Source organism: Nyctibius grandis, chromosome 3, assembly GCF_013368605.1.
Source record: "Nyctibius grandis isolate bNycGra1 chromosome 3, bNycGra1.pri, whole genome shotgun sequence".
Taxonomy (NCBI): domain Eukaryota; kingdom Metazoa; phylum Chordata; class Aves; order Nyctibiiformes; family Nyctibiidae; genus Nyctibius; species Nyctibius grandis.
In genome coordinates, this window is record NC_090660.1 from 107,200,397 (window position 1) to 107,213,211 (window position 12,815).

A 12,815-nucleotide genomic window follows, 5' to 3' on the forward strand; every position below is an offset into this window, starting at 1 on the left:
GCTCTGAGAATTCAATATTTGATTTGATATAGGAGTGGAGCTTGTAACAGTTTGACATCAGACCAGTGTATACAAAGCAAGGGAAAAAGAAGTGATCAATGCTTAGCAGTCTGTAAACTCAAAGGCTAGAAATATGGATTAAAAAGTTAGAAAGAGAATTAATTTGGAATATAAACATTTATTTACAAAAAGCTGTCAGCAAATTCAGATGGTCTAACAAGGAAGACAATAGGTTTTAAGATGAATCAGACATTGATCAGATTTAATACTAGGAGGAGGAAGAATCACTGATTTTTTTAAATTACGTATTTTTTAAGTTTAACATTAAAATATCAAAACGTAGTTTCTCCTTGGCAGCTGCTGTTTCAACAGTCTCTTTTTCCTAGGCTTTTAGTAGAAGGAGTTCAAAACATGCATTTTTAAGGGAAGAACAGGCTTCAGTAATATTGACAGACAGCACAGACAAACACCAATGGCTAATACTGTATTCAACCCTTAAACAGGTCACGTATAGCACAGCATGCACACTGCCAGTGACTCTACCGATACAGTTGTTTTGAAACTTGCACATAAAGAGGACTAAAATGTCTCTTCTCTTTAATGACTGAATTTAGTTCCAAAATTTGGATCTGTTATTCTTCAAAAAAAACCAAAAACTCCTAACATGGTTTCTAACCAAGATACCTGTTAAGTATTGCAAAGGAACATCTCAAAATGCTTTTTCTTGAAATTCTGCCTTATCTCCCTGACATTCAGATGGCAGGTTTAGGAATTATCCAAATACTGCATTCACAGACTACGGACTTCCCAGTCCTATGGAACTCTCAAGAATTCAACATCCACAACACTACAAAAAATACTGAACTCAAAGGTTAGGTCTCAGAATAATCAGAGTTTTGGTTCATTCAAATAAAAAGAGCTACTTAAACTCTTCAGGAATTTAAGACTTCTCATGTACTTTCCTTCCCTCACCTATCAATCACATTGAGTGCAAAGGTTCCAATGAATCAATGAACAGAATGGGAAAAGGGATAAGCAGGGAGGTATGATGAAACAGGAGGAACAACTGGAGCTTGGAGAACACTGTGAGGAGAAACATAAAATGTCAGCAACAAAGTTGGCAGACAACTGTGAGGAAGAAATACTTGAGCAAAAGTCTTGATGTTCACACTCAACAGCCACCTCAGACTGAACATTATCTCCTTTTACTTGCTGATTTTGTACATCTTATCATTCGTAACTTCTCACGTGCTTTAGTAATACTGTACATGCAAATATTCTTAGTAAAAACAAACTTCAAGAAAAATATACACATATTAAAAGTTACTTCTACGAATATCTTAAAAGGTTTGTCTCATTTTAAGAGGAACTATATTGCCTATCAGAAATTATGTCACTTAATTGCCAGCTGAATCCACCATTATTCTGGAAAGACAATCTGTGAAAAAGCCTGAAATCAACTATCAATCCTATACAAGCTTTTTTGATATTGATCTATATCTTCTGGTCTTGCACAATTTCCCTGGTAACAACAAAATTAACTACAGATCTTCTCAACCAACTACAACTCAACAGAATTTTTCTTTCTTTATCTCAAATGTGGGTGACCACGTGGACTTTTGTCTTGCTTAAGCAACTGCTGAAAGGAGCACGTGCAATATTCTTCTCAGAGCTGCAGATCACTTGTGTTGCACCCCTCATTAGAAAGGCAGCGTGTACTCAGACTGAGTAGAAGTCTCCTTTGGCGCCAGGATACGGTTGGCCTTCTGAGCTGCAAGTACACATTGCCGGCTCATGTTGAGCTTCTCATCAAGCATCACCCCCAAGTCCTTCTCAGGGCTGCTCTCAATCCATTCTCCACTCAGCCTGATTTGCACTTGGGATTGCCCTGACCCCCATGCAGGACCTTGCACTTGGCTTTGTTGAACTTCATGCAGTTTGCACGGGCCCATTTCTCAAGCCTGTCCAGGTCTCTCTGGATGGCATTCCTTCCCTTCAGCATGTCGACCGCACCACACAGCTTGGTGTCGTCGGCAAACTTGCTGAGGGTGCACTCAATCCCACTGTCCATGTCACTGACAAAGATGTTTAACAGGACCGGTCTCAATACCGACCCCTGAGGAACACCACTCGTCACTGCTGTCCACTTGGACATCGAGCCATTAACTGCAACTCTCTGAGTGCGACCATCCAGCCAATTCCTTATCCACCCAGTGGTCCATCCTTCAAGTCCATGTCTCTCCAATTTAGAGACAAGTATGTCTAAACAGATGTATAAACATGTATGTGTGTCGGCATGCAAACACACATACACACAACACGTAGTAAAAAATTAGTTTAGGAAAAATTCTTACGTCTTGCACAGTCATCCAAATTTAGCCCTCGCAAAAGAATACTCAATTCACAATAAATATACAAAAATTAATTACAGCTTTTTTCGAGAAGAAAAGAGCTCTTACCTGCTTTACCACTGTCACAGTGCCAGGTGCCATGGTAACTACAGAAGCAACTGCAGTGGCATCATGGGTTTCCGAACCCAACTCAATGATTTGCTGCAGGATGTTTACAGCTGTTGGATCAAGTCTTTCACCTTATCAGAAAGACAGTAAACATAAGATCATTACAGTAAAACAGCTCTAAGGGTATGTGAATCTAAATGCTACAGACACTCTTTCCCCTCTTGCCTTAACCCTGACTGATAGTGCTTTTTATAAATTTCAAATAGCTCAATAATATGACACTTTAATAACAGATCTATGGCAGGAAAGTATTCACAAAACAAATTTGCCTGAGGAATGCATGAATCAGCAAGTGAAGCCACACTGATCATTTTTATGCCTATTTGAAAGAGATCTAAAAGAATACATTGAATAAACAAACAATAGATACAACTCATAGCAGTAACTGTAAATTAGGAAGCCGCACGACTTTACAAATCCAAATGTGTATTTGCCATTCAGCTTAAACAGCTGAATTTGGTGTATTACAAACCTGTGCTTACCATCTGTCCGGCCATCTGCAATACCCCTCAACCTAAAAGAAGTACTGTTATCACTAACATGCTGAAGGGAAAAGTTAATTGCTTAGGAGAGCTCATGCTTATCGTTTTATAAGCATGGGATCAGAACACGTTTGCCCCTTTTTTTAAAAATCCTCTTAATGTGTGTAGCCCTGCCAAAGGAAAGGCAAGTTTACAAAAAAAGCCCCATACATAGTTGTATTCTCACTTCTCCCAAAGTGTGAAAAGGAAAGATTCGTACACTGGAAAATGTTTTTTGCTATGCAGGAATACAAATTCCCCTCCTGTGGCCCACCACTCCCACATGCCCAGTGTCAGCATGAGAGAGATGTCAGAAACAGAAGGAAACTCTCAGGGTTATGTTAAAGCTGCCTTATATTTGCTGTAATCACTGTTGGAACTAGGAAAGAGAAAGTAGATAGAATAAAGCTTAATCCCAAACCCTTTCAAACTGAGGTTGATACCATGACGAGGATCGAGATCAGATAGTTTCATTTCAAACAGAAAGTAGTTATATTTTGTTATCTACATAAGAACCAAATTTATCTGAGTACTGAAAAATGTTTGCTTGCTTTAGGTTTTTTTCTATATAACTGCCTTTAGACAAGATACTACTGTTTTTCATACCTAGAGGAAATATGCTAGAAGAGTATCTGAAGTTGAACACACTAAAAAGCAAATCATTCTACTCTGAAAACTACAGCCTCATGCTTAAATTCAAAATGGTTAGGTACAGCATATTCCATGATCATGTTTATTTTGATTTAATTTAAATATATAAAAGCTTAAGAAAAGTTCAAGAGGTTTTTACTCATTCAGAATTCCCAGTCATTAAAATAAAATAATATACAGAAATTGTCAGTAACGTAATTTAATTGCAACATGCTGGAAAATTCCATTAAAAGTGGGAGTTTTTGAAATGTATATGTATTATGAACTATAAAGACCACAATAGTAAACAATTGTAAAATGCTATCTTATGATAACCAATGCATTTATTTATATATATAAAAAGAAAACATATGAACATCTACTCTGGTCTCTGATGTTTTAACACTCTCAGAAACCTGGACGTTTTTTCTTTTCTTCCAGTTTTTGTTATTTCCCACTTAGCAATCATTATCTAATCCCACTCTTGTTCTTCCTCAATCTCATACAGAATAGCTTACTTCGTTTTGTGTATCATCAGAATTAAGTTTGTTAGTACTGTCTTGAGAACATGGTAAAGGAGCTATTCCACCATGTCACTTCTGCAGGCTGGCTGACTTAAGCAGGGAGAAAAATAATAGCTAGAGAACTGTCATTAGATACACACCATCTACTCTGCCAAGATAGCTGATTTCACAATATATTTAATAATACAGGCAGGAAATTCCACACACCTAATGATAAAGTGCAAAACAGAGTGTCATACGTATTAATGACGTAAGGACATAGAAATTCATAAAGAATGGTAATTTCTCATTATTTATCATCAAAGAAAAATATAACCTCTCAGAAGTAAGCTCTGGATGACAAATTTAATAATTTTAATAGTGTCACCGAAGATCATTTATTGCCCAGTATACTTAAAAGAATTAGATATTTATGAAAAAAAAAGATATCTTTTGTGTTCCAACCTAAAAAAGATAACTTACCATTCTCAGAAGTATATCTAAGGTTCTGTAATGCAGCTACAGCAGCTTGAGTGCCTTGAACATCTTCTTCAGCCTCCGTGATATGGAGATACTGAGTGGATGCTTCTTCAGAAACTTCAGCAGTTAACTTGAAAACAAAACCCAGCCAAGGCATGAATAATCTCACTCTCATTTTAGCAATTTAGAGAACAACGAAAGTTCTGAGTTCAAAGAAATGAGTTTTGGACAACAAATATTGTAACAAGAATTACAGAAATACTGGGTGAAATAGAATTCAAGAATAATATTACATGCGAGTTGGGATATCATCCCATATGTCCTGGTTTTGGCTGGGATAGAGTTAATTTTGTTCCTAGTAGCTGGTACAGTGTTGTGTTTTGGATTTAGTACAAGAATAATGTTGATAACACACTGATGTTTTAGTTGTTGCTAAGTACTGCTTGTCCTAAGTCAAGGACTTTTCAGCTTCACATGCTCTGCCAGCCAGAAGGTGCACAAAAAGCTGGGAGGGAGCACAGCCAGGACAGCTGACCCAAACCGGCCAAAGGGATATTCCATACCATATGATGTCATGCTCAGTATATAAACTGGGGGGAAGTCGGCCAGAGGGGATCTATCACTGCTTGCTGACTGGCGGGGCATCGGTCAGCGGATGGTGAGCAACTGCATTGTGCATCACTTGTCTTCCTTGGGTTTTATTTCTCTCTCTTTTTATCATCTTCCTTTTCATACTACTATTATTACAATCATTATTATTAGTAGTAACAGTGTTTTTATTTTATTTTATTTCAATTACTAAACTGTTCTCATCTCAACCCACGAGTTTTACTTTTGCTTTTTGATTTTCCTCCCCATCCCACCAGGGAAGGGGGGAAGAGTAAGCAAGCGGCTGCATGTTGCTTAGTTGCCAGCTGGGATTAAATCACGACACCATAGCTTTTGTCTAGATTCTACTTCAAAAGTTGTTTTAAGCATGCTAAATTATCTTGACTTCATTTTTCTTGCACAGTTATTTTAGAACTAACAACAGACTTCTATTATATCAGGGTCTAGTTTTTGGGCAAAACTAGTTAATAATGCATGTCCTTGCACATCTGGTAAAATGCCTCTGAAGTTAGAAAATGACACTTTGTTTTAGAAAAATTATCGTTTCCCTAACTATGTTTTTTCCAGACAAGCTGTCAATATGTATTCCTGTTCTGATGGGACTTCTTTATTTATAGTCATTTCAGCAGCAAAGACATGCTTGCTTCCTGAATGTCCTCTTATTTTTTCAGGTTTGGGCATCTACTGGGAGAGTGTACAGAGAACCATTTGTGAAATGCATGTGGATACAAGACTTTGAAGGACCACATTTTAAAATGCTTGTCCTGTCTTCTTTGAGTAACTGTCCGTATAGAACCTATTCTGGTATTTTTCAAGAACATTCTTTCTGTGGATACTCAAAAACTGTTAAACAAGAACTGCAGGACGGCTCTTCCAAATCAGGCATTAGGTTTATAACATGGGCCAGACTGCCTGAAATTTAGCAGAACAGGTCTTAAACTGTGGAGGTCAGCCAACTGCAGTTGACTTCTGGGTATTTCATCTCATTGGACACCAATGATAGCCTACTCAGGCAGCAGAAAAGACTCAGCTTGCCAACAGTAATTTTTAAAATAAAAGTGTTTAGATAGTTCTGTGGTTTTCCCATAGCTTCTGCATCTAGAGTCAGCTCTGCTCTGTAAGAGCAACAGTTTTCATTTCAGAACAAATTGCTATGCATCTGACAGCAGATCTGACATCTGACAGTCTTCTGGGCCAAGACATAAGCTTTTTCATTAATTCAATATACGCTTGCAGCTTTGCACATCTTGCAGTTAACACCAGCAAATATTTGGCGTATAACATGCAGTAAGTTTTTCAATTTCACATTTTTTTGATAAAACTTTCACCCTTTCTGCTGCAAATAGAGGACTAGAGCCCTAAAATGCAGAAATAAGCACTTACAACGTTGTTAATCCTACCAGATATTACAGCAGTCAAGTTTAACAGTCATAGCAACGTATGCATTCAAATTGGAGATGACATCACGTGACCTCCTGATCTTATATAAAGTCAAGAACACATTTTTGAATACTTCTTATTCTCATCCTTATTTTTCTCCTCAGAATTTTTTAAAATCTTATGGTCAAAGCCATGGCAACTTTGCTTTACCTCCCACTTGGTCTCCCCATCATGTTCCACTAGCTTCATTCCATGCTTGTTTTTAAGATGTCTGTTGAACTCCCATTTTGTACCGTACACAAAGCTGCAAACAGGACACTTAATACCACCTATAAGGAAACACAAATAAATTCCTTGAGTTATTTTCATATAAATTCTTTTTCAAGGCAGTAAGGATCCATTTAATTTGACCCCATCTCAATCCAGCCATGTAACTGTAAATTAAAAGGGTTTCCTTTAGCCATGTGTCCAGCATGAAAAAAGGGAAAAAAAATAAAGTAGTTGAACTCTCACAATACTTAGAAGGCAGTTTTGGATAATGGTAATGGAAGGAGTCTGGAACAACTCATACATTTGTGAAGCTATAGCTATCCTGCTTCCCTGCCTGCGTTCCTCCCTTCAGTGGATGTGAAGTTGTAGGAATGCTGTTCCCATCTTTCTCTTCCTCTACACCTCTCTCCCTGGGGAACCCTACCACAGGCCCATTAGAAAGAAAGAACAGGAACAGACAACTATTTGCCTTAGTCTCAGATACAGCATCATTTCCACAATTAGGTCCACGTAAGAAATATTGGTTTCATCTCTCAGGAGCCAGATGTTAAGGGAGACAGACAAACTGTAACAGAGAGAACAAAAATCGCAAAGTAAATAACTTATCTACCCAGTGAGAACTTGTGCTTGCTTTGCTAACAAAAGCCATTCTAGAAGTGGCACGTACATTAGAGAGGGAAAAGTTTTTTCAAGGAATGACAATATACTAAGTTTGATCAACTCTACCTCATTTTTTTGCTTGGCCACAAAAAAATACTGCAAACCTACGGGATGCTTCTGTCTGTGCAGAATCATTCCCACAGTCATGATTCTGGTTGAAATTCACGTTTAGTAGCACCCATGAAGACTAATCATAGTTTTCATGTGAAATTTTTTTCAAGTCTGAGGGTGTCTATGACTTACATTCTGCTTTAGGCCCACTAAAAACAAAGCCTAGCACATGTTTTAAATAATTCTGAACTAACGCTTTTGCCCTGTAAATACTCTTTTATTTCAAATCATAGAGCTGCTTAGAAGCTAGTTTTCATGCCTACTCCATTACATATCATTGCAGCTACAAATGTAAACTGTACGTATAGCCCAAAAATCTACAAGATGGGTCTTTGACAAGCTTCAGCTTTAAATATCAGCTCCCTGTTGTCTTACAAAGCCCTGGTGTGCCGGCCTTCAGGACACAACGCAAACCATAGCGCACTGCACTCTTTCAGCAAGTGCTGGGATTTTTTTTTTAAGTGCTTATAAACAACACTGAGATCTTAATATTTAACATACAATATTTAACATAGTGGCACATTTTAAAAAAATTATTGAAGTATATCTTCTCTAAGATAGCTGTTATAGTTTTCTCAAGTTTCAAGCAAACACTATTAAGCTTTTTGGCACATTACCAAAGCAAACCAGGAAGAGTTAACAATGTAATGTCATCTTCACCCTACTGTCTTTGCTTTTGAAAGTTTCCACTGCTTATGTTAACATACAAAAATGTAAACCTAAGTTTTCTGACTATCTACACAATGATGCACAGCATGGATTTAGAACAATGTTTACTGTCTGAGTATGCAGCAGTACAGGTAAAATCTAAGCACGACAAAATCATAAGCATCCAATTTTCTACACTAGATTAAACAGCTTTTACTTCTTTGTCTTATGAAAGTCATTTGGTCAAATGTCAAATCTCAGTTGCTTGCAATCATGCAAATAAGTACTTCTCTTTTTTTCCCTCTATGACTAAAGCAGAACAGAAATAACCTGCATGTGATAAATCGTTGCATTAGGTGACCAGAACTCACTCTAAGAAATCTAATGGCTAGGGAAGGGTGTTATGTCACGTTAGGAGCTATGCCACACCAGATGGCTGTCTCCACATTATCATGGCAAATGATGACTCTTACCCATCATGTTCAAATGCTTCAAATATACTCTCATAAGCTGGTTATAAAGCCAAGTTCTCATTGCACATAGTCTTTTATGAATAAGGTGACCAGAAAAAGCATTCAGTTTTACAGTAATGGAAACGTACCATATGGTATTCTACCAGGTGAATAGAAATAAACTTTTTATTTTGATAAAACAAAATATAACTACACTCAGTCGCTAGGGTCTTTCACTGACACTTATTATTCCTCTACAATTTTCCCTTTTTGCTGTCAATGTATTTTAAGTCTTCACCATTATAGCGGATGCTCAATACTCCATCTCCATACAAAACTGAAATAGTTTCCCTATCAAGGGGCTTAACACTCAACGGTTCAGAAAAGCAAAATACCTTCATTCAGATTAGGACAAAGATATTATCAATTACAGAAAATGAAATTAAATATTCATTTCACACCGTTCTGTAGTATAAGGAAAAAAACGCTGTCATGAAAGAGAGGACACTTTTCTGAATTACTTTGATATTGAAACTATTATAACAATACACCAGATAAATTAAAGCTGTAACTTTTGTCATTATGACTTTAATTAAAGAACACATAATGGAGGCATAGAATTGAACTGGTAATATATAAACCCACATCAGTGACTTGATATGAAAGCTCAGGAAAATTAATTTCTACATGATTCTTTAAAGTAATAGGTAACATACAGAGAAGGTCAACGAATTACACACCTTATCTACTTTCAATACCAAAACTGATGTTTGCAACAAAATAATGCACACAAATACTGTACAGCTCCACAACCTTTTTCCATCATGGCATTGACACGTGCTCTCCAAACAATTTATTTATTGGGCTAAAATCTCCATAAGACAACTATTATATAATGTTAAAAGAAAGTACGTGATGAGAGTGGTGTAACAGAACACAGAGGTTGCAACTAGATCATCACGTATGTACTGCACAAGTTGCTGCACAAATCCTGTCTCTCAGGGAGTGCAGAAAGACGTAAACAAAACAATGGATGGTAGGATCTATCAGTGAAGAGAAAAGAAACAATTTCGGGAAAAATTTTACGTGACTTGCCCAGCACAAAGCAAATGAAACTAAAAAAGGAAGCTATCAAATGAGAAAGTAGGCAGGGTCTCACAAAAATGTCAGATCATAGACTTCTATTTAAACCAATCAACAAACAAAAAAAACCCCCAAGATCCCCCAGGCATTTCTCTGATCCTGGCTGTTCTCTCTCATCTCACTCTAAAGTCTTCATTATAAGCCTGCTCCTGCATTCTCAACACATTAATAAGTTTTTTGTTTCAGTGGTAAATAATTATTTTCAGAAATGCATTTATCTGGCTCCCAAAGGGGAAGAAAAACCTAACTAGCATATGATTAATTTTATTTATTCAAAACATTATAAATATGATCCTTAATTTCATATTAACAGAATTCAGTTTCAGGTACCTATTCTTACGAGTGGCTATGGACAAATAGTTGCTTGCAGTGCTCAGATATCTGTAAAGTTAAACAAAGCTCCCCATAGTGCACAGCTCCTCCCTCACTCAGCACGACTACAGAATAGAGGCTTTGAGCACTGACCAAGCAAGTATTACCTCTTTAAAACCACTGCAGGTTCCCTGACAACTTTCACTGACTGTGAAAATAATCGTAAAATTCTAGTGTACGTTCCTGCCCTGAAATTTATAGACAAAGATCTACTTTTAAAATTATTTCTGTCTTTTTGACAAAAGGAAACAAAGAAACGTCATATAAAAATAACACAGGCTCAAACACCGTAATGTAGTTACACATTTCTCCATTATAGTGAAGGATTAAAGGGAGAGTCTCAGCCTTTGACTGTCTTTCTCAGTGTCATGATTTCAGTATTAACATGGATTAATGCCTTCAACAGATAAATGTTCTGAGTTAGATGAACAATTTGGAAATACTATGTAGAAATAATGTCATCTTAGAAGAATTATATTTAATTCATTATCTAATACAACAGCATTATTTTGGTCTCTATTCTTCAACAAAAGCAGAAATTTTGAAGATCCCAAAAGATACAAAGGCTGGTAGTTTCTAATAAAAAATAGGGAAAACGTTTTTTAAAATTATCAGAAACAAAGAAACTCAAATCTACCAAGCATTAAAATATTTTCAACACAAATTAATATTTAATTTGTCTTTCTCCTCTTCTTCCCCACTTCCCCCCACACCAGGCACTAGAAGGAGCTTTACACCCAAAAAGCTATCTGACTGCACACCAAATGTTTGGTTCACCTGCCCAGTGTGCAACAGGAAAACTACTTATGGGAGTCAGACAACTTGTACACGTCTCCTTCGCTAGCACCCAGACACTGGAAGGAATGAGTTACGATTCATGGTACCTGTATCAAGTAGAAATAAAGCAACGAGTGGCACTGATCATCTTTTCAGAAGGATATAGGACTTCAGCTGGGATGACATTTATAAATCAAACCAACAACAGCTAGGAATATAACTTTTTTATGCTACTATATGAATGTGGCAAAAACTACTACAATCTGATTTTTGCTTCTCCCTAGCATTCCATTAACTCTTATACTTAATCTTGAATTTTCCATCCTCCCCATAATCCTTGTTGCCTTTACTTAGTTTATCTGTGACAGCAACTTCTCTATTTGACGAGGTGTCTATATCTAATTAGTTTTATTTGTCTTTATTTTTCCATGGTACAACTATAGTTTTACACAGACAACAGTAACAAGCAGTTGTTCTAGGCAGAATGAGATATTTAGGACTCTAACACAGAGATGTAATATAGAGAAATGCAGGCCTGGTACCACAGCCTTGAGAAGCAGAGATCCAGGATGCAGCACAGAGGATGGCAGGCATGGGGTGATAAGAAGTGGGGCACACTGAAGAACCTACACAGAATCACAGAATCACAGAATGTTAGGGATTGGAAGGGACCTCGAAAGATCATCTAGTCCAATCCCCCTGCCGGAGCAGGATTACCTAGATCATGTCACACAGGAACACGTCCAGGCGGGTTTTGAATGTCTCCAGAGAAGGAGACTCCACAACCTCTCTGGGCAGCCTGTTCCAGTGTCACCCTCACCGTAAAGAAGTTTTTCCTCATATTTATGCGGAACCTCCTGTGTTCCAGCTTGCACCCATTGCCCCTTGTCCTGTCAAGGGATGTCACTGAGAAGAGCCTGGCTCCATCCTCATGACACTTGCCCTTTCCATATTTATAAACATTAATGAGGTCACCCCTCAGTCTCCTCTTCTCTAAGCTAAAGAGACCCAGCTCCCTCAGCCTCTCCTCATAAGGGAGATGTTCCACCCCCTTAATCATCTTCGTGGCTCTGCGCTGGGCTCTCTCTAGCAGTTCCTAGAGAACCTACAGCTATATACAACTCAGAAAAGATCAGTTAAAAATATGCAAATCTGGAGCTGGATAAAACTGCTTTTAGGGACAATAAAAATAGTATTTAACATACATGAAGAGCACTATAAACAGTAAGTTTGGATTTAATCTGCAGCTACAGACCAATGAAAAAGAAAAGCGTGAATGTGTGCAAGCAAACATGTAACAATGGCCCCAACTGGAAGGGGAGAGGAAGATCATAGAATCATAGAATCATTTAGGTTAGAAAAGACTTTTAAGATCATTGAGTCCAACCGTTAACCCAGCACTGCCAAGTCCACCACTAAACCATATCCCTAAGCACCACATCTACATGTCTTTTAAATACCTCCACGGATGGTGACTCCACCACTTCCCTGCGCAGCCTGCTCCAATGCTTGACAATCCTTTCAGTGAAGAAATTTTTCCTGATATCCAAACTAAACCTGCCCTGGTGCAACTTGAGGCCGTTTCCTCTCATCCTATCATTTTTTACTTGGGAGAAGAGACCAACACCCACCTCACTACAACCTCCTTTCAGGTACTTGTAGACAGCAATAAGGTCTCCCCTCAGCCCCCTTTTCTCCAGGCGAAATAACCTCAGTTCCCTCAGCCGCTCCTCATGAGAC

At 37.7% G+C, this 12,815-nt stretch overlaps 1 protein-coding gene across 1 annotated transcript in view; it reads right to left on the bottom strand.

The window, feature by feature from the left end:
• The window catches only part of ZFAT (zinc finger and AT-hook domain containing), a 106,676-nt gene that overhangs the window by 13,016 nt on the left and 80,845 nt on the right, over positions 1–12,815 (bottom strand). The window contains exons 13-15 of the mRNA XM_068396230.1: positions 6,853–6,971; positions 4,657–4,783; positions 2,460–2,590 (exon numbers count right to left, since the gene is read on the bottom strand). Coding sequence (XP_068252331.1) covers positions 2,460–2,590; positions 4,657–4,783; positions 6,853–6,971 — 377 coding nt within the window. The remainder of the gene's footprint in view (positions 1–2,459; positions 2,591–4,656; positions 4,784–6,852; positions 6,972–12,815) is intronic.